This window comes from Neolamprologus brichardi, chromosome 15, assembly GCF_056152115.1.
Source record: "Neolamprologus brichardi isolate AB-2024 chromosome 15, ASM5615211v1, whole genome shotgun sequence".
Lineage (NCBI taxonomy): Eukaryota > Metazoa > Chordata > Actinopteri > Cichliformes > Cichlidae > Neolamprologus > Neolamprologus brichardi.
This window is the reverse complement of record NC_142118.1, coordinates 18,612,461-18,635,116: the sequence shown is the minus strand read 5'-3', so window position 1 is coordinate 18,635,116 and position 22,656 is coordinate 18,612,461. Positions and strand designations below refer to the sequence as shown.

The 22,656-nt window shown below is 38.0% G+C and overlaps 1 protein-coding gene across 1 annotated transcript in view; it reads right to left on the bottom strand.

The window, feature by feature from the left end:
• Positions 1–22,656, bottom strand: part of LOC102789944 (exostosin-1) — a 294,744-nt gene that overhangs the window by 8,133 nt on the left and 263,955 nt on the right. The window contains exons 10-11 of the mRNA XM_087851903.1: positions 9,288–9,377; positions 1,151–1,311 (exon numbers count right to left, since the gene is read on the bottom strand). Coding sequence (XP_087708029.1) covers positions 1,151–1,311; positions 9,288–9,377 — 251 coding nt within the window. The remainder of the gene's footprint in view (positions 1–1,150; positions 1,312–9,287; positions 9,378–22,656) is intronic.

Sequence of the window (22,656 nt, the reverse complement as noted above, 5' to 3'; positions counted from 1 at the left end):
ACTTGGCAACACAGAACTGAACTAAACATCTAAGCATTGGGCAACAAAAACAAAAGGCAAAAACCATCCAGACAGACAGAACCACTACCTACAATGAGGGAAAATGCAACAGAGAACAGAGGAAAACACAGACAATAAGACAAGGAGGATAACACAGCTGACACTAAACTGACTGACGAGACAGGGGAAACAAAACTGAACATAATACACATGAAAACAGAAGACCATCAAACACTGTGACCAACACTAAGACACATGGGCTTGACACAGGGACTGGGGAGAAAACAGACAGACACGGGTACATGACTGTGAAGGCTGAAAGTCAAAGAGATGAGACTAAGGAAGACTGAACTCTAGAGACACCAATACAGAACTAGAATGTAAACCATAGCAAACACAAAAACAGGAGCATGACATCAACACTTCACGGCTGAAGGCTGTAAAATTTTGAAATGCAGAAAAAAGCAGATTACTTAATTATTTACTTATCTTGATCCAAAGATCTGCAGAAACTATTTGTGCTATAGGATAAATGCAGGGCATTTATCCTATAGGAATGTAATTATTCCATGTCAGGGCCTATATGTCCTAGGTACAAGCCATGATTGGAGGCAATCATAAGTTCGCCATGTACTGAAAGGTGTTGTTGGCCTTTATATACATGGCCTATAATCAGACCAAAACTCTAATTCTAAAACTAGTATCTTTGAGATTTTTGGGGGATTTTTTAGGTAGAATTCAAGGCTTCTAAACACAACTTGCAGCTATCCAGTGGTAGCAAGAATACAATTACAGCCTCTCTTAAATAAGCTCAAGAAACAATTTTATTTTAATCCACAGGAGCAGTGCCTCTACTCCTCCCAAACGGCTGAGGTTCGAACCCTATCTAAGAGAAAACCCAGAGACAGTTCTGAGAGGTTATTTCTGCCGCTTTTATCTGTAATCTTACTCATTAAATCACGACATAATGCTTGTAGCTACAGGTGAGGGCGGGAAGGCAGGCTGACTAATAAGTTGATAATGTCACCTTCATGCTCTGGCACACTGTCTGCATCACAGACGATGCCATGTGCCATCTTTCTGTGCCACTCTTCTGCCATTCACGTCAATACAACTTCACCGATAAGCAAGAAATCCTGTGGGTTTGTACCTGTGGTAAAAAGCTGCTCCTGTAAGGACCATGGAGTACTCATTGGTCCACTTGGAAGTGTAACCCCAGCGTGATCTGGAACTATCCCAGTAGTGGCTCCTTGCTGGATAACCAACAATACGCTCGGGAAAACTTTGCCATACAGTGAAGGCAAAGTCCACCTGGTCAAATAGAAAAGAAAGAAGGTGTTGAATAGATTAGATGTGTGGAGGAAATGAAAAAAAGAAAAGAAAAAGAAGAAGCAAAGGTGGAAGCACAATGAGAAAAAATGGAGAGAAGAAAAGCCCAAAGAAAAGCAATACAGCTTATTCAGAATATTTGCGGTGTGGTAAAAATTGCATTCAAAACACCTGTCAAATGGCATTTAGCCAGCTAAACCAACAAGGCCGTCTTCTAAACAACTTCTCTGCCTCTTCACAACTACACAAAGAATATTTTTGAGGCCATTTCGCAATGTTTTCATTCCAGCTGAAGCACTTCATGTTAAAATGTCATTTAAATATCAGAGTGCACTCATTGATCAGTTGGAGAGCTCTGAGTCACATTCTAAACCGGGCTGTGCCGACCTGATTCATAATAATTACCTCTTGCATGATCAAATGAGGTTTAATTTTTAACTTTTTAAAGAAAAATCTTTTTTAAAACAAACAGATTTATGCAACATATTAATAATATCTATTTAAATACTTATCTATTATTCTCAGGTCATAAAATCCCTAACCCTGAACTTAATTAAGTCAGACTGCTCATGTTGAAAATGATTCATTACAGGGTCAGGTGTGCTGTCTGGGCTCCAGGTTTATTATATATCAAAGATGGGGAGTGATGAATAAATATACCCTCCCAGGGGATATTTGTGCAGGTAACGTCTGGGGTAGTGGAGGCTTCAAAAGAGCAGGCAGTGATACAGGGAGACAAATGAAATATTTTGCAACTTAAATCAGGAGGGGGTGCTGGTATATATTATAAGGAAAGTTTGAAAGTGTGTAATGCAGTGCATTTAACAGACTTCTGTCCATTTTAGTGCAAAATACAACCCCACCAATGGGGCATGAACTGTGGTTAACTGGTTAACAGGCTTGTGATTTACACCAACACCATCCCTATTTTGTTGCTATTTCCATCAGGAGTGCTGCGGCCAGGAAGTCAAAAGCTTCAAAGAAGACTGTGTGTGCATCACCAAGAAACTAGATGCTTTGAGGATCGAGACCCTGGAAGCAGAAACAGGTTCCTGGTCTTGCATTGGGGTCAACTTTTAAGCAGGTGCCAGCTTTGACTGTCTCCTGCTCCATTTTCCTTGGAGACTGCCTACTTCACAATTAAGAAGAAATTTCTCATGGCCTTTTTGTGGAGCAGCTGGTGCCCTTGAAGAAGATGGAGCTACCTGACAAAGACCCTCTTTTGAATACCAAAACACCACTGAGACATTCGGCCAGACACACTAGAGAATAAGGGGTTCGGCACATAATGAAATACTTTGTTAGACACACACACCCACACACACACAGAAATTAATTACCAGAGTAGCACAGGTAGAGGAACTAGAAGTTGGAGAGGGGTGAACCAAAGGTGGATGTTCTGTCATAAACTGAACTACTGTAAAGCATCTGATGTAAGCTGAGAAAAGGTGATTCAAAGCACAGGTCCTCACGAAGGGACATGTTAGCTGTGTGTGTGCACTGTGTTCCTGTATGAAAATGTGCCCATGTGGCAGATATGTGTGTGTGTGTGAGTGAGAGAGAGCAAGAGACCACTTACAAGTGAGTGAGTAACAAAGCACAGGTTCATTGCAATCTGTCTGTCTTAATTATCGTTTAATATGACTGAAAATTTCTAATGAGCCTTGAACACAGTCTGTGTGTGTGTGTTTGCAAGACTTCACAAAGTAAACAGTTACATTTAAAGGTTCATTAAAGTTTATGGTAATGGTGACGGTTATGTTTCAGGTTAGGGTGAACTTCCAAGATGTTAATGCAAGACAATGTAACGTCCTTTGAACTGACGGAAACACAACACACAAATGTGTGTGTGTGTGTGTGTGTGTGTGTGTGTGTGTGTTTGTTTGTGTGTGTAATTCATACTGATGGATTCTACAAAGCCAAAATTGATCTGAAAAGTCGAGGGTCAATCCAGCAATAGATCTGCTACAAATCTCTCCTGACATTTGGGTTTAACATGTCCAGTGTTATAAGATGAAAAGGTGTTGCATCAGATTTTAGAGCCCCTATCTCCCCTCAGTGTTTTAAATGCTTTGGTTGTTGAAAAGTTGTGTCTGGTTTTATTTATTTATTTTCCTCTCCATGAAGCAATGCCACTGCAGTGCTTTCACTGTCAACCTCCACCTGTCTTAAGGATGATAAAACTCAGGAAAATGTGTTGTAAACTGATCTTGTATCCAGCAGGTTTGGAGTGCTGTGGTTTTGATGAAGTTTTACAAGCAGTCTCAGTGTGATCCAAGATAGCCAGCTGGGTTTTAAGGTCTGTATTTTGGGGCTAAAGGGAGCTATAGCAGTTTTGTATTTTGCAGCGTTTTAAGACTATAGCCATTCTCACCAAGTAGTCTCAGTGCTGTGAGGTTACGTCTCATCTTTGCAACTCCAAAAGTATCTTTCATTGATTGCTTAAAGGTTCTTCTATAGATTGCAAAGGTTAAGCATTTGGCGTTCAGTGCTGCATGCCAGCACCACAGTCTATTACAGCTTCTACATACAAACATCAGCTGAATCTCCAAACAGTTAAATTAAATTAAAGTTAAATTATTAAATATGCAGCTCCAATATCAAGACATATTCTCTTCAAGGTAAAGGTTTATAATTTACATGTGTATGCGGAGCACACCAGGCTTCCTTGGTTCAAAGGGAAGTTAGGGTAGACTGAATTTGTGCTCCAGATTTTTTTTACAGCAAATGTCCAAATGGTAAATGTTAGGGCCCCAGTCACAGAAGCCTAGAGACTAACTGGTGACCATTTGGCAACCACCGTTCACCCCAAACCAGTTGCAAGCGTTGAGTGGCTGGATGTTGCTTGTTGTCCCTATGTGAAATATACAGTATTTCAGTATTGCACCGAAAACCACATTGTGATGCCTTTGGTCGTGAGCAGATTGCCTCTTTGTGACCAGTTTCACTCATGAACCTCCAGCTTCATCAACCAGTAGGGGACTACACGTTTTTCCCTAGTGACCAGAAGTTGGCAGGGGGCTGCAGACTGGTCTCTAGGCCTGTGTGACTGAGGCTTTGAAGTAATTTGGAAGATGCATGAGAAAAGCCAAAGGAGGACGTAGGGATCGATAGAGGGGTTAAAATGTTTTTTTAATTAATATGATCCAAGAATATCTTGTCTTATTTTATCAAAACTGAAAAAAAAAAAAACTTACTACAAAGCACTTAATTTAAAGGACCATTTTATGTACTTTAGAGAACCATGCACACAGAAGGAAACTAAGAGTGATGCTGAGACCAGAGACCACAGAGTGTCAGTGAAAATGCAGGGATTTGAAGTGATGAAAAATTCAAATTTAAACAAATATTGGGTTTCCTTGCTTGCTGTTCTGGATTAGAAACACACCAGGTTTTAGATTCCTCTAAATTGGCTTCATTTTTCTTGAACACCACATGCATCTTTTATAAAGTGTTTTAGACACAAGATTTAAACCACATACAGGTGAAGTAAATAACACTCATTATCTTGGCATAACCCATGTTCAGCTGGTTTGCTGTGTTCATATATTTGACACAAGTAAGCAGTGATTCAGACCAAGAAAGACATTCCGAAATCACTTGAAGGTGGAAGAATTTTCAGATTTTGATTGGCAGGATTTCCCACACTGTCAGTCCAATATCAAGCATGCTGAAGCCGGGGGCCTCAAAGTGACACTTTTAACTCATCCAATCAATCAATAGGTAAGAAATATGAACTTAATGGGAGAAAATACCCTAAATGAAATGAGGTAGCGTCAATGAGCAAAAGAAAGCCATAGAGGTCAAATCATTATCTTTTCTATGAATTTATGATTTGTTTAAGTGTGTACTGAAAACCTTGAATACTAATGAAAATTATAAGTGCTCTGAAACATGTTCAAACCTGGAGACAACCTTTAAATGAAAAGAGGATCAAGATTCTGCCACTGCTGTTGTAACACAATTTCCATATCTATCATATAGAAAATGTCTTCCAAAGGGCATAATTCAGCAGCATGCTTGGCTGCCCAATGAGAGACAAAAGCTTTGTCAGGTCGTATCCCCTTCTCTAATCTCTCTTCATGGAATAATCATACATTTAATGAGCTGAAACAATGTAATTATGAAATTGGCACAGCCATTCTTCTGCCGAGGTTTTGTAATATGAAAAGTCCTATTAAAAGTGTAATGTTCTCTCTTGCACATTTTTAGTGAATTGACATATTTAATCTCCTTTCAATAAAGCCTCTCACCATGTTAAAAGGGCAATTAGAGCTATGGGTTAGTAAGCACAGCAAAGATTCACTTCACTTCCTCTCTTATTCACTAGTTCTCTCCCTGACATTTTCTCCCTCCTCTCGTTTCATAAAACAAGCCGTGTGCTCATAAAAGTTTAGTTGTAGAAACTTGCTCATATTGCTGTGCCTGAAATTGTGGTGCTATAAAGTGTAATTGCGATCCCGTTTGCCTAGAAAAGGTGAACATTGACTTGCTCCGATCAATAAAACATCTTAGAGTTTAAAGATATATTCGATCTCTAGGGCTCATTGGGCCTCACAATCTATTATGGATTGCATCTTTCATTCGCTGAAGATCTGCAGAGAAAGAAACAAGGCAGCTACTTGTAATGGCTCTTAAAGCAGGAGCACTAATTTAGCATCACAGATGAGCTGCTTGTGACCGAATTGCTGCCGTAAAGGTAAGGAAACTTTGTGACTTGGGTCATACTTGTCTGTATTTGTCTATCTGGAAATTCATGCAAATGAGTGTATGTTTGATAACCTTATAGTCCATATGCTTTCAGAAAACTTTCAACAGCTTTTACTTGTAAATAATGTTTTTCAATTGAAATGTATAGAATTCTTTAATAGAAAATGTACTATGAAGGCTGTTTTCTTAAAAAAGCTTTCTATACCATGAATTAGAAACACCATACTTCACACATCTCCACTCTCTATTACACATTCCTTATACCGTACAGGGGATTGTTCATGTATCATTCACCTCTAGATTTATACTACGGATGAAGTTAATATAAATATTTAAATAGCCATTAAATTATTATTTTTTTTTTACTTTTAAAGTCTACCACTAGAAGGCAGCAGTACTGCAATTAAGGCTGTTAGTCAGCCTCCAAAAATATATATAATATAAAAAATAAATATAAATGGCTACAGCCTTCAAAAATTCAGAAAACTACACAGAAATCAAATTCGGGGTAAACTTTACCAGGTAAAGTTAGCATGGAACAACTCTACTAATGTTTTTATTTTTGAATGGTTTAAAGTGAATTTTTGCCTCCAAGTGTCACAAGTATCTAGACGGTTCTAGCCCTAAAAAAATGACAATAAAATATGTTGACAGTATTTTCTGATTTGTAGTACAATGCAAATCTTTTTTTCTTCCTGTTTTTATTTTAAAGTAATTAAACCAATTTCAGAGGAATGTTGTTTTTTTTTGTTTCTTAAGCCACAAAATTTAAACGTTTTTGAAAGAAAAGCCCACAATACAGTGCTATCAGTCATGATCGTGAGAACCAACATCAAAAGAGCTTTGAATGCCCTTCAAGTCCAGAGAACTGTGTGCCTCTGCAATGTTCATATTTCAGTGGTTTTACTAAGCCCCACTTGGCTCACTAACTCTGCTACAATGTTTTAAAAAGGTGGATTATCATCATTATTTCCTCCCTTGACAGAGCTTCAAACTATTCTCTGGTTTCTAATTTGTTCTAAAACAGTACAAAAGTGTTCCTCATCCTTTTTTTTAAGTAACAAGTGAGACTTTAATCAAAGAAGCGCTCTGTGTTTTGGCAGTGTAATGATACAGACACAAAGTTAATGGCTCTCGTAAAAATCCATGAGAGCGCTTTGTTTTTCATTAAACACTCTTCAATCTGCTTTTCCAACATTTCCTTATTTGCTCTTGCTTTGATTTTGAGCAGGGTTTTTTCACCTGGTTTTCTCTTTCACTTCTCTCTGCTCTGTAATTTTTTTCATACCACTGTTACTTTCACTTTTTCCCCTTTCTAGCCTGTATTTTCTTTCACATTTTAACACTGCTCACATTATTCCTTATCTCTGCTTTTCTCTCACCTTTTCACTGGGTTAATTTAAATTACAAGAATACAAATTGAACGAGTTCCACAGTAATTTAGTAAAGGCAGGATCTCAGTTTGTGGCGTCTGTAATCAGAACTCTTTGCTTGCTTGCTTTGCTATTCGATTCTGCTGCTATGTTAGACTTCCTACTCATCTCGCTTAGTTTTTAATCATCCTTTAAAGGCAAAACACATTTTCCACCTTAAGTTCAGTGGCCATTGTGCTGTTTTGTAGAGTGAGGCATTTCATTTATAATGAATAGTATTCATGACTCTTCGAGAACAGACTGTTTCATTTCAAAGAGGATCAATAATGTGTTAAGACATTGTCACCTTTTACCACTGACTGCCATAAAACCATGCAGATCACATCAAGCTGTAAAAAAACAGTTTCAGACGTAGGCTTCCCTACGTCTGAAACTTTCAACTTTCTGTTTTTGTGCAGTTGTGTCTAAATGCATTTATGTTTGAATTATAGTATTCAAGTATTCATTTCTATCAAAGTTGAGTAAATTGTAGGGATGAACACAATTTGTGTATATCTCTGCTTTTGCCAACTTGCTCAGCAGCTTTTAAAATGTTTCACAAAGGCGGTTTATTAAATTTGTGAAAGTCTGCATATTAGAAGCCCCAGGCAAGGTTACTTAAGTTTGCATTACTTTTACCAAAGCCACTGATTAATCCTCATTGTCAAACCATTTTCTACAGTTGCCCTGAGAGTTAAATAAACTGCAACTTGAAGTGAGCTGTGAACCAAAATTAGAAACATGCTGAAACAAACAGGATCTACATTTCCCCGTGGTGTCAAATAGATGAAGCTGTTTTCTGAATTATCTTGCTTTTAAAATTTGCAGATGTCTTCTCAAGCTGCAGTGACATGACCTGTCAGGTCAACTGTACTTTGTTTTTGTAAACTATATTGACAAATGTACTGGGACACCTACACATTTCACCTACAGGAGCTGTACGGCCATGGAAAGTCTTGCCAAGCTACACCATTTTTGGGCTGGAGTTAAAGCCAGAGGAGATTTGAAACTCTGCAGTTATTAAGTCAGCAAAGCTCTGCTGACTTTTATGCACTATGCACCTCAGCACTCGCAACCCCGCTCTTCAACTTTACATGCTCTGAGATGCTGTGTTTCCTAAACACTTCAACTTTTCAATAATACAACTTACAGCTGATTGTAGAATAACATAACCTGACTTCTTGCAAAGGTTGCATTCTATTACAGTACCACACTTTCACTAATGTTTGCAAAAAACAGACTGCAAAAGCTTGAATTTATATACCTGTGGTAATGGAAAGTATAAACACCTGAATTCCAAGGTAAAGAAATAGCTAAATAATTTTGTCCACATAGTGTAACTTGAAAAGTGAATAATAGAAGAAATACAATAAATCTGACAGCTCTATATTCTTCACCATGATTGTCAGCTAATCATTGAAACTGTGACATTTTTCTTATTAGCCAAAGATTAAGGTTTAGATTTTTTAGTTTTTAATGTCTTCACATTTTTAAAATGCTAAATGAGTGAAAGTCAGTTCAGTCAAATAATTTTGTAAAAGCAGACATTGTAACTGCTTTAATTACCTCCGTCTCAAATCAAAGACCAGTTTTCACGAAATAGCTTTCAAAGTCATTGTTTAGGCTGAGAGTGTTGCATGTGTTTTTGCACAGCTATGTTGAATTGGTTTCTTTACTAATTTGGGATCTGAGGCTGATATCAGTGTTTGGTAACAATGTGCCTTGGGAGCATCGCTGTCTCACCTCATTTTGTTGATAAAGCACCAGTGTCTCAGTTCACCTGTATGTAAAACTTCAGTGTAGTCTCAGTTGGTTGATAAACTATCGTTAACTCACCTCATTGGTTGAGAGAACAGAGTCTTCATCCAGACTGAGGACGGCGTCGGTGATGATGGCGTCATGGGGGAAAAAACGACTGCTCATCGTCTGCAGGCAGAAAGAGAGGAAATAGTTTGCACTACTGTTAACTGACAAACTTTAAGGAGTCTGACGTTTTTAGGGATCAAAGAAACCTATTATACACATTATGTATTTTAAAGGTATAGAGTTGGTATAGCAATATAAAGAAATCTATAAAAAATAAAGGAAAAATTGTTCCACCACCCCAACCGTGTGTTTTATCATTCACTGTGCTCACTTAATAGGTTTTGTTTGAGTTCTGATCAATTCAGTGCCTAACAGAAAGCATGCAACAGGCCCTGATCCATTAGCCCAAAGATCACTGCTGCTGATGTTATTGACTCATAATTAACGTGTGAATTATTTAACTGTTTGTGAGGAAAAGTAACAAGGGCATGAGTAATTGATGAAAAACAGGTTCAGTTGAGATTTCAAAGAACCTGCTCCCGGGCTCAGCACTCAGGATCTTTCAAAATCAGTTATCTTAAATGTGAGTGGGTAGCAAAGAACGAACAAGTCAGTATGATGAACCTCAGACAAAGCATGTAATTTATACATTCACCGGCCACTTCATTAGTTGCACTTCTTTAACAGTCACAACTCAGTACATTTATGCATGTAAGCATGGTCCAAAAAAATCAAAATGAGCAACAGAATGATGAATTACTTGTACGTAGCATAGTTGCTGGTGCCAGACAGGCTGATCTTAATACTTCAGGCAGTGCTGAAAATGTCCCTACGGTGATTTAGCACACAAACATCTCTAGGGTTTACAGAGAAGGGTCTGAAAAACAAAAATATCAACTGAGTGGCAGTTCTCTGGGTGAAACTGCCTTGTTGATCTCAGAGGTCACTACAAGGACATTACAACCAATTTATGCAGAAGAGCATCTCTGGTCACATGGCACCCCTAAACTTGAAGCAGATGGGCTACGAAAAGCAGAAGATCACAGGTTTGATGGTGAAGATGTAATTGTGAGGGATATATTTTCTTGCCACACTTTGGGCACCTTACTGCCACTTGGGATGTCATCCAATGAGGGATTAAGATTATGTTTGAGCCGCAAATAAATCTGTAGCAACGGTTATGATCTCAAAATGGTCCAAAATCACTATAAGGAATGTTTCCAGCACTTAGTTGAATATATGCCATGAAGAAGGTAAAAGGGGTTCCAGCCCACAAATACCTAAGGTTTACCTAACAAAGTGGCTGTTTGAGTGTATACAATATTCTCAACAAAAATATTTAAATCCATAATATTAGCTCTGTAGCAACATATAGCGAGAAAATATATTTTTGCTTCATCTTTAACTCACCCAGAAAGATTATCTTTTCAACTGGAATTACCTAAAATGTGCTTGTGTAAAATTTGCTACCCTTACAGCTTCCTTTCAATTATTTCAAGATTTTATGTCACTGAAATGAAGTGTCATGCCACAGCGGTGATGTTTTACATGGATTCATGACCTAAAAAAAGAAAAGTAAATTAAATTTACACCCCCAGGGGTAACATTAAGAGGCTTATTTTGTCAAGTAAGACCACAAATCTCCACAAGCTTAATGTCTACTTCCATTTCAGCCTAATGATCTGACGGATGCTGAGATGAAATTTATTAGGAAATTAAGCGTAACATTAAATGAATTTCAACACAAATCCCCGACATTCTTTCAAGTATTTGAGAATGCCACATCAAATTCTCCATTAAATCACTGCTTAAAGAAAGAACTCCTGGCAGAAAATGTGTTTTTCTTTGGATGGTTGCCCTATAATCAGGAGACATGTACCTTATTCAGTCAGGACAGTGTTCGCATTAGCCAACAGCTTCTCAATTTCCTCAGGAAAAGCCACATGGCAGTGAAACAAGTTGCTAAATTAACCACAAAAGCATGCCTGATAATCTGCTGCAGTTTCCAGACTTAGTGGTGGGAATGTATTAAATCAAAGTTGCATGCACACATTTGCATAGTCAATGTGCATATAAATAGGCATGACAGTCTAATCTTGCATACAGTCTTTATATTATTTCTTCACTACATTTCCAGCATCTGAAGGTCATCATTTTCAAAATTTATCGCTCATTTTATTATCGTTTTTCTTCTTTCTTCTTTCACTAAATTAGAAATCTATTTCTTACACACATATGCACATATTATGAATCGTCCTGGAAATCAACATTAACATATGCCAAAGCAAATTCATACAATTATGGTATTCAGTAAGAAATTAGTCTCCTCTTGAAGTCAATATGGATTAAAAGTCCGAGAAAATATCACATCTGCATGTTTTATGGCAACTTAGGAAATGCAATCTGCTTTCATTAATAAGGTCTGCAGTTGAAATCATTTTATCAAAACTTTTGCTCTTTTATCCTGTGTAATTGGTCAGAATTGTGGTCCATCTATACTTAATTTTTCTTTTTTAAGTTTTTACGTTTTTTTTTCACACTTTTCAGTTTTAGATCTAAACTGTAATAAGTCAAGGACTATGGGACTGATTAACTTGCCACAATTTCATTGCAATCTATCCATTCACTGTTACATGTTTCCATCTCTACATGGAATTTAATTTGTCCACTACTTTAGTTTATGGCCAAATACAGTACACATAAAAAAGCGGATTTCAGTACTTTTGCATTTGTGCAAATTACCAGTTTGCTAACAGACTAAACTGATATGGTGAACATGTCGAATGTACATGCCATTCCATGTTAGCATATGGGTGATAGCAGTTTAGCACTAAGCAACATGACTGTAATCTCTTGAAGCCTCAGGCTGTCATGTACTGTGTGCAGGCAGGCAGGAATGGTGGCCCCAAAGTGTAGACTCCAGCAGGCAAACGTGAACTCAAAACTCAGCTTTATTTCCTGGATGGCAAAAAGAACAGAAATCTAACTAAACTGGAAATATAAACCAAGCAAAAACAGGCTGATAGGCAGAACACACAGCATGGAATACTGGAGACCACAACACAGACAAAGGAAAACACAGGGCTTAAATACACAGAGGGAGCAATCAGGGAATGGGAGACAGGAGGGAAACACACCTGGGACAAATCAGGCCTAACAAGACAAGCGAAGCAAAACCAGACACATTAACATAAGACACGGACCTTCAAAGTAAAACAGGAAACACGGACTGAACTTCCAGACACAGACTCACAAGCAGACACTGCACCATAGGGAACACAGAGATGTAGGACCAGGGCAGACACAGACTGGACACAGAACAGAGGGAGTATGGAAACCAAAACCTAAGAACTACAAAATCACAAACTAAGAACAACTGGAGAAATAGAAATGCAAAACAGAAACCAAAACCATCACAGTCATAAACCAAGGTGAGAACACAAATAAAAGTACAAAACTGAAAACACTGGGTCAATGACCCAGGTACCCTAACACAGTCAGACAAGCCTGGAAACTAGTTATGACCGCCTGTCTATGTTGGTCACTAGAAAAATGGGCTGGTAACTGGTTGCTGGAGGTTGCTTGCTGGGTGAAATAATTCGTAAAGGGCTCCACCATCACCTATGTGATTGTTACAACTTAAATAAGTATGACACAAAGCAGAAATGGAGAATGTTCACCTTCAAAGTAAAGGTTGTGCCTTATTGCTGCAACCACCACATTTCAAAAAGGAAAGCTTCTACTTTCACTTTTACACTTTTCACAGTTTTACTACAGCTTGGATAGTAGTTTGTGAGAGTTTGAAGCCAAGCTGGTGTCTTCCAAACAAAGTACTGGTGACCAATACAGCCTGCTAGCAACCTGCGCAATCTCAACGACATTTGTGGTGCAGCATCATATGTCTCTTTGTAGCCAATTTCAGCTAGTCCCACTAAAAAGCTACAGCAAGCATTAGCCAGCTACAATTTTTCACTAGTAACTGGTGATTGCCATAGAATGACTGGGGCCTAAAACATGATTTACAAAAATTAACACAGTAAATCTACTTTTTACATCTTAGCATTCACTGTATTTTACCATAGTTTTGTGTATAGTGCCCTCTATGCATCTATATAAAGACTTTATAAAAGTTTCTTTGGGCTGAAAATTGTCCAACTTAAGCTCAACTTAAACTTGCTTAAAACACTTATAAAACAGTACCCTTCAGCAGTAGACATTGGTATTGGCACTAGCCCTCAAAACCTTTTACTGGCTAAAATTTACCACCCTTCCATCACACAACCATGCTTCCCTGTGGCTAGTGTCAATGCTTTTCTGCCTCTAGACAGAGATTAGATCCCACTTAGCTCTCGGGCAGTTCAGTGGTCTGAACTTTATCTTTGTTGCTCTCGTTCCACTCATTTCCTCTCTTTATGTTTGCCATGACTTCTGTTACTTAAAGGATAGTCTTTGGAGATGTCTTTTCTGATTCTATGCCATTGATATATCAAGATGTTTCTAAGTTAAAGTTAAAGGTCAAAGACCATGTGTGTATCTGAAAGATGATCATAACCTATCAACAGCCATTTTCTCTCATGATGAATAGTTTACTTGAAAAATAACTATAGTTATATTTGTAGTTTAAGAAGAGTTATTACTATTGGTAATGAAGACTTTAACAAATCCCTCATCCCCATATCCAAACCATATTTCTGGTTATTTGCAATTTCGAACCCTGTTAGCTAAACTGCAATGATATGCTAACAATGACTGGTTTTACAATGTCATTACAATAATTTAAACAATAGGACTCAAAAGTACAAAGCTTTTCAAAGTTGGTCAATAAAGTGAAAGTGAAAGTCAGCTGAGTATTGTGCAGTAAAAGAGGGAAAAAAAGAGCCATGTGTTAGTCATGTGTTAGCGCTGACACTGACATAAATGGGGTTAAAATGCCACTAAATTATAATTTAAATGAAAGAGAAATGTAATTACTTCTGTAATTAATTACCTCTGCCTGTAGTGATAAAGCCAAAGAAAAAAAGGCCCCAACAACAGGCCTTAACAGAAGCCATTTTGACATGGCATTGCAGGGCAAAATTAATAACATCAATTATGGCCCTGTTCCATTTACATGGGCCAAGATGTGACACACTTAATAGAATGTGCCCATAATTAATTTAAACAATTATGCCTGTGTTTACCCTGCTATGACAATCAAAAAAGGCTCACATTTTGCTACTTCTCAGCATACCGTTGTTGTAATTTTATGACTCTCAACTTTACGATTCTTATGGAAAACGAGTTGAGTCATGTTGAGTCGATCCGAGTAGGTACTAATTTAGTTCCCTCTTACCACTATCATAAACCTTTGGAAACTGCTCATTATAAACCCACAACATAAAACTATGCTAGATTACACCTTCATTATTGGAACATCCCTGCTGTCACATGTGTGTTCACCAACTCTCTGATATCAAGTGATATTACACAATAAATATAGCTATATTTATATTGTCATTACTTTTGCACACGCTGGTCTGATAAATCCTGGAACACCACCCACACTGGAAAAAAAAAATGCTCAGTAATGGCTCAGGGACAAAGAGCACAGGGCATTTACCTGGCCTTCATAACCTCCAGGTACCAAACCCGCTTGAGCAGAAGCTGTAGATGAAGCCCAATCCATGGTGGCGTCACCTCACAGCAGGACTCAAAGGACCCAATATTCTAGTCCCAGACTCCACCAGAGGATGAGAGCATATGTCCATGCCTCACAATAAATAATTTTTGTGCAGTTTTTGATTACTTTGAACACTTCTATTTTATGCTCCTTCGCTGTAATTTAAATGCACAACTAAGAAATGAGGATCGATTTTCAAGATGAACTTATAAACATAAAATTCATTGCTTGAAGGCAGGAGAGGTGATATTAAGAGAACATCGATAAAGCTGTAGTCAACATATAACCAGCAGCAGAGGGGAGTATATTGACCACTTCTTTGATCGCATTGATTTGTCTGTCATAAATGCTTATCAAGGAGGTCTAATGACGAGGAGCCACTTGTTTCTGATCAATCAGTAATTTTATCTTTAAGCATATTGCAGTGCTTAACTAGTTGGTGAGTAAACAAAACAAAGACAATTTGCAGAAACTACTTAAAGAACTACTTTTCCTAAGTCATCTGACCTTAATCCCATTGATCATTTATGAGCGACACTTGGACACTCAGAGAGCAGAAAATTTCTGATGTCACATGTTGTCACAAGTCAACATGGCCTACCGTACAGCACATAATTGTGGAATTCATGCAGTGAAAATCAACTGAATTATAATCAAACCCAAAATGAAAGCATGTATATACATATACATATACATATACATATATATACACACATACATATATATATATATATATACACATATATATACACACATACATATATATATATATATATATACACGTACATATATATATATATACACATACATATATACACATACATATATACACGTACATATATATATATATACACATACATATATACACATACATATATACACGTACATATATATATATATACACATACATATATATATATATATATATATATATATATACATACATACGTATGTATGTATATATATATATACATACATACGTATGTATATATATATATACATACATACGTATGTATGTATATATATACATACATACATACGTATGTATGTATATATATATATACATACATACGTATGTATGTATATACAGTGGGGCAAAAAAGTATTTAGTCAGCCACCGATTGTGCAAGTTCCCCCACTTAAAATGATGACAGAGGTCAGTAATTTGCACCAGAGGTACACTTCAACTGTGAGAGACAGAATGTGAAAAAAAAATCCATGAATTCACATGGTAGGATTTGTAAAGAATTTATTCGTAAATCAGGGTGGAAAATAAGTATTTGGTCACCTCAAACAAGGAAAATCCCTGGCTCTCACAGACCTGTAACGTCTTCTGTAAGAAGCTTTTCTGTCCCCCACTCGTTACCTGTATGAATGGCACCTGTTTGACCTCATCATCTGTATAAAAGACACCTGTCCACAGCCTCAACCAGTCAGACTCCAAACTCCGCCATGGCCAAGACCAAAGAGCTTTCGAAGGACACCAGGAAAAGAATTGTAGACCTGCACCAGACTGGGAAGAGTGAATCTACAATAGGCAAGCAGCTTGGTGTGAAAAAATCAACTGTGGGAGCAATCATCAGAAAATGGAAGACATACAAGACCACTGATAATCTCCCTCGATCTGGGGCTCCACGCAAGATCTCATCCCGTGGGGTCAAAATGATCATGAGAACGGTGAGCAAAGATCCCAGAACCACACGGGGGGACCTGGTGAATGACCTGCAGAGAGCTGGGACCAAAGTAACAAAGGTCACCATCAGTAACACACTACAACGGCAGGGAATCAAATCCCGCAGTGCCAGACGTGTTCCGCTGCTGAAGCCAGTGCATGTCCAGGCCCGTCTGAAGTTTGCCAGAGAGCACATGGATGATACAGCAGAGGATTGGGAGAATGTCATGTGGTCAGATGAAACCAAAGTAGAACTTTTTGGTATAAACTCAACTCGTCGTGTTTGGAGGAAGAAGAATACTGAGTTGCATCCCAAGAACACCATACCTACTGTGAAGCATGGGGGTGGAAACATCATGCTATGGGGCTGTTTTTCTGCCAAGGGGACAGGACGACTGATCCGTGTTAAGGACAGAATGAATGGGGCCAAGTATCGTGAGATTTTGAGCCAAAACCTCCTTCCATCAGTGAGAACTTTGAAGATGAAACGAGGCTGGGTCTTCCAACATGACAATGATCCAAAACACACCGCCCGGGCAACAAAGGAGTGGCTCCGTAAGAAGCATTTGAAAGTCCTGGAGTGGCCTAGCCAGTCTCCAGACCTCAACCCCATAGAAAATCTGTGGCGGGAGTTGAAAGTCTGTGTTGCTCGGCGACAGCCCCAAAACATCACTGCTCTTGAGAAGATCTGCATGGAGGAATGGGCCAAAATACCAGCTACTGTGTGTGCAAACCTGGTAAAGACCTATAGTAAACGTTTGACCTCTGTTATTGCCAACAAAGGTTATGTTACAAAGTATTGAGTTGTATTTTTGTTATTGACCAAATACTTATTTTCCACCCTGATTTACGAATAAATTCTTTACAAATCCTACCATGTGAATTCATGGATTTTTTTTTCACATTCTGTCTCTCACAGTTGAAGTGTACCTCTGGTGCAAATTACTGACCTCTGTCATCATTTTAAGTGGGGGAACTTGCACAATCGGTGGCTGACTAAATACTTTTTTGCCCCACTGTATATACATACATACGTATGTATGTATATATATATATACATACATACGTATGTATGTATGTATATATATACATACATACGTATGTATGTATATATATATATACATACGTATGTATGTATATATATATATACATACATACGTATGTATGTATATATATATATATATATATATATATATGTATGTGTATATATATATATATGTACGTGTATATATGTATGTGTATATATGTATGTGTATATATATATATATGTAAATAAATACTAAATACTTTTTTGCCCCACTTTTTTGCCCCACTGTATATATATATACATACATACGTATGTATGTATATATATATACATACATACGTATGTATGTATATGTACATACATACATACGTATGTATGTATATATGTATGTATATATGTATGTATATATATATATATATATATATATATATATATATATATATATATATATATATATATATATATACACTAACAGCAGCTGTACAAGTATTAAATGGAAATGAAGAAATATAATGTCCAGTGTTGTGCAATCCACATTATTAAGTGTCTTGTGCAGTGCAAATATGCTTAAAGTGATTTAAGTGATGAAGTGAAAACAATGTCCAGAATGTCCAGTGTGTGTACGAACTATATGTGTGGGTCAGTACTGTTTGGCGGTGTGATTGAGAGACCGTATCGCCTGCGGGAAGAAGCTCCTCTTCAGTCTCTCTGTTGGCCTTCAGGAAGCGGAATCACTTTCCTGACCTCAGAGAGAACAGTCTGTTGTTGGAATGGCTGAGGTCCTTCACGATCTTCCTGGCCTTGGTCCAGCACCGCCTGCTGTAGATTGAGTGCAGGTCAGGTCCTCTCCTGCTTAGTGCTGAAGTCCACTATCAACTCCTTTGTCTTACTGACGTTTAGAAGGAGGTTGTTCCTCTGGCACCAGTTCTCCAGATTCCTAATCTCCTTCAGGTAGACCGCCTCGTTGTTGTCAGAGATCAGCCCACCACGACGGTGTCGTCAGCAAACTTGATGATGGTGGTGGAGCTGGTAGTGGCCACACAGTCATATGTGTACAAAGAGTACAGCAGGGGGCTCAGAACACACCCCTGGGGGGCTCCAGTGCTGAGAGTGGGGAAGGCTGAGACATCCTTACTGCCTGTGGTCTGCCAGTTAGGAAGTTGGAGATCCACTGACAAATAGATGAGGTGAGTCCCAGGTGCTCCAGTTTGGTGGTGAGTGTGGAGGGAATTATGGTATTAAATGCAGAGCTGTAGTCTATGAAGAGCATTTTAACATAATTCCCCCTTCTAGTGTCCAAGTGAGTAAGTGATGTCTGGAGGAGATGAGAGATGGCATCGTCTGTGGAACGATTTGGACGGTAAGCGAACTGTAGTGGGTCCAGTGTGTCTGGTAGTGAAGAAATGATGAAGTCTCTGACCAGGCGTTCAAAGCACAAGGAATACATATTTTTTCCATAGTAACCATAGTTTCCCAATTGGTTGTTGACCAATCCCAAATCTATGAGGGTCTACTTAAATGTAATTAAAATGAGCTCATTTAAGTATGAGAACTTCTCAGAAATAATCAAGTAAATTAAAGAGTCGTTTGAATACTTACTGAAAGGTGACTCTGAACGTACTTGAGAAAAAATAACTCTAAAGGCAAGCACAGAACAGAGGTTGAGGATAGAGAGAGAGAGACGGAAGGAGAGGGGGGAAGTAAAAGCTTGTAGATGGAGTGCATCCACTCAGCATTACAGAGTAGATACACTCATAACCAACAGCAAATTACTCTGCTGCTGTGCTCTGCCGAGGCAAATGACAAACTTTCTCTCTCTATGTGTGTGTGGGTGTGTATTGTTGCTACAGAGGGAGCAAACACAGCGTGCACTTGGAAGGAAATACTGTGAAGAGCATCTGTCTGGGCTGCATGACAATATACCACATGTCTAATTATAGGACCACACATACACATGGTCGCTGAGATGCGTTTTACTGTCACCAGCGGAGACATTGTTCTTTCATTTCAAGAGGGAGACGTTTACATGAAAACAAACAGAAGCAATTAGACGACTAAGAGATTGACATAGAGAGAGAAACATGCTGGCATGTATGGAGGCTTCATTTAGTAAATGAGTATCTGACTGAGTGCATTTTAAGAAGCTCAGTTGGTTAAAGTAATTAGAAAATGTGACATTTTTCTTCTGTTTATTAAATATACCGTAACAACTATGAGTTTTTACAGCATGTATATGTAGATAGAGGCAGAGTACAACCCAGTAATATTGCAAATGAGAACAAACGAAACAAAGTCACACTCTTGGCTTTGCTCTAATATCTAACAATCAAAGCTCACGCTGCTTCAAATTTATCATTAAGAGTCTATTTAAACTTGAAATAGCACTGGATTAGAATTTAGTTGACAAAGGAAAAGAGCATTATACATCACTCCCTCCCTCTGCTGCATGATTATAGGACTTCAGGTAGGATTAAATGAAAATATACTCAATATCTGCTTTTAATTAAACCTGGAACTTGGTGTGAAAAAAAACAGATATAATGAGGTTCATTCATGTTTCTCTTTTTTTTCATTCCAAGGACATTACAGTGGTGTTAATGAGAGAAGGGAGACCTTTTTCACTCTTTCTTTACATATTTTATCCTTCTAATCAAGTGATTAAAGCAGGCTACATATAAAAGACAGACTTAGACTGACATCACCCACCCCGTCTTTAACTGATGACATATGAACCCTGCTTCCAGGTCCAAACTGCTCTGTGTTTATTAAAGGTGTTGTGTTTTTAACGTTTTAATGCTTTGTATCTTGTTCTGTTACATCTGAACAAGCCCCTAAAAACAGTCAGTGATCACTGTCGGCCTCTTTCGGTTTTTATTACCACTGTTCATTTTAAAGCTCAGTTTTTAAAACCTTACGTGTAACTACAGCCCAGCCCATGCAGCAGTATATTAATGACTAACCTCATATTGTGGATGGATTATCTCAGTTGTTCTCCTGACTGAAGTTTTGTCTGTTTACAGGATCCTGTCATGTAATTGCATTTGTCCCTAACCGTCGGGAACCCTCATGTTAACTTTTATCAAGTGGAAAAAGGTTAGCGTTCATCCTGCAGCTTCACTGTGTTTATGTTATGCTCACATAGCTGTGTCGCTAGTGATCACGTAGCAAATCATTATATACCAGCTAGCCAAACTTCAGTAACCCTACAAAAGTCACTGCTGTTTAGTTTTCCGTCTTCGTTTATGTTGGAAGTGATAGCAGAGCTGTACATTTAAATTTTTCAGAAATCTCTCTGTCAGAACATGGTATATTATGATAAACTAGTGAGCTAACTCCCTGCTAACTTCTAACTCCATTAAATTTAATAAATTCTGTTTTCGTGGTTGCCTGGATGTTAAAGTTAATTGTTACACCTGGTAAAGCAGCAATGCTGATCATTTTATTAAAGATGAAAGACTTTAGACAGTTTGAAACTCTCAGTGATGCCACAGAGTTTATTTGACTTTGGGACCTGAAGCAGAGTTTGGACCCAGAAACGGCCAATGGTGTCAGGCTTAAATACCAAATAAGTTTGTGGAATAACCCAGCTGTAATCGTCACTGAGAATGAAGCGATCACAGAAGTGCACGTCTGAAGCTCCAAAAGTGAGTCAAACCCAACAGATTTACATGTTCAGATGTCCAATTTTATGTAATTAAAAAGCATATTTACAGCCTGATTTAAAAAACAACAACAAAAAAACCCCCAACTTTTTGGCCTCTATAAATAGTTTCCCACTGCATAACACCTCTATGAGGAGTGGATTTATTTCAATAACTCACCCATCTGGTTGCTGGAGTTAGGGGCATAGTTGCTCTGACAGATTTTCCAACACAGGCAGCTGTAGCCGTCTGCTGAAAGGAGTCAGTGAACTGGACCTGAGCAGACACTGTGTTTGCGCTGTTGGCACTTTTTGGAGCATTTTAATGGCATTGCCTGAAAAATGATATGGGTTGCTGTTTGCTACAGTCTGTTTAACAAGTTTGTGTTTCAGTTTTTGTGTTTGAAAATGTAATATTTTGTCAGTCTGTTATTTAGTACTAATTATCAGGTAGTTGTTTCTGTGTTTTCACCCATATGCCAATGTTGAGGCTTCAAAATGCAGATTCACAAACCAACATTACAATGTCACAGTGGCAATACCCATTTTTTTACATGTTTTACAGGACTATGAGGCTTTAAACAAGGGACTTGTAATTAATATGGACCCAATAATTGTGGCAGGATTTGATTTAACACTATTTCGACCCAGCCTAAAAACTACAATCTACAATTAAATCATTTTGGGTTTGATATTTTTAGATTAAGAGTCCCAGTCTCTGGTTACAGTTCAGAAAAAAAGCTTGAAAGCTTGAAAAGAAAGCAACTCGAGTTTTTCTAGGTTTTGAAGATCCATGAGACGTCTTCACATTCTTCAGCTCTTGGGTGGTCCACTGGGGTTTATTATGTGTGAATATCCCTCAGTTGTTCCAGAACTGAAGAAGCACAAACAAAATAAAACAAACAAACAAAACAAACCCACTCTGAAAACATGTGGTGTGCTTTAAAACACAATGCAACCACATGCTTATTTATTTCCAATCAAAACTATAACCTTTTCTTAATTTTAAACAAGGGCTGTGAGTGCCAAAGCAAAATCGATAAAAACGAACAGTGTGTCTGAGGTTGTTTTTCTTCCAGAACAGGAAGAAATGCAATAATTTTATACCAAGCGATATATCTTATCACTTTCCTGTTGTTCAACAAGGAAATGTGTGAGTTTTTAACACTACCAGATGTGAAGAAACTAGCAGGACATAATCAGGACCAAAGAGACATCCACACATTCCTGTAGAGTGTAAATCAGCAACAGTAACTGAAAACATCTGTGATGATAAATCAGGGTCTTTAAAACCCATCTGACTAAACTAATTCAAAAGTCTTTAATGCATTATTATTAGTAGTAGTATATGTAGTGTGAGAAAGACTGCTTGCTTTAGTGTTAGCAGCAGCAGTCTTATGG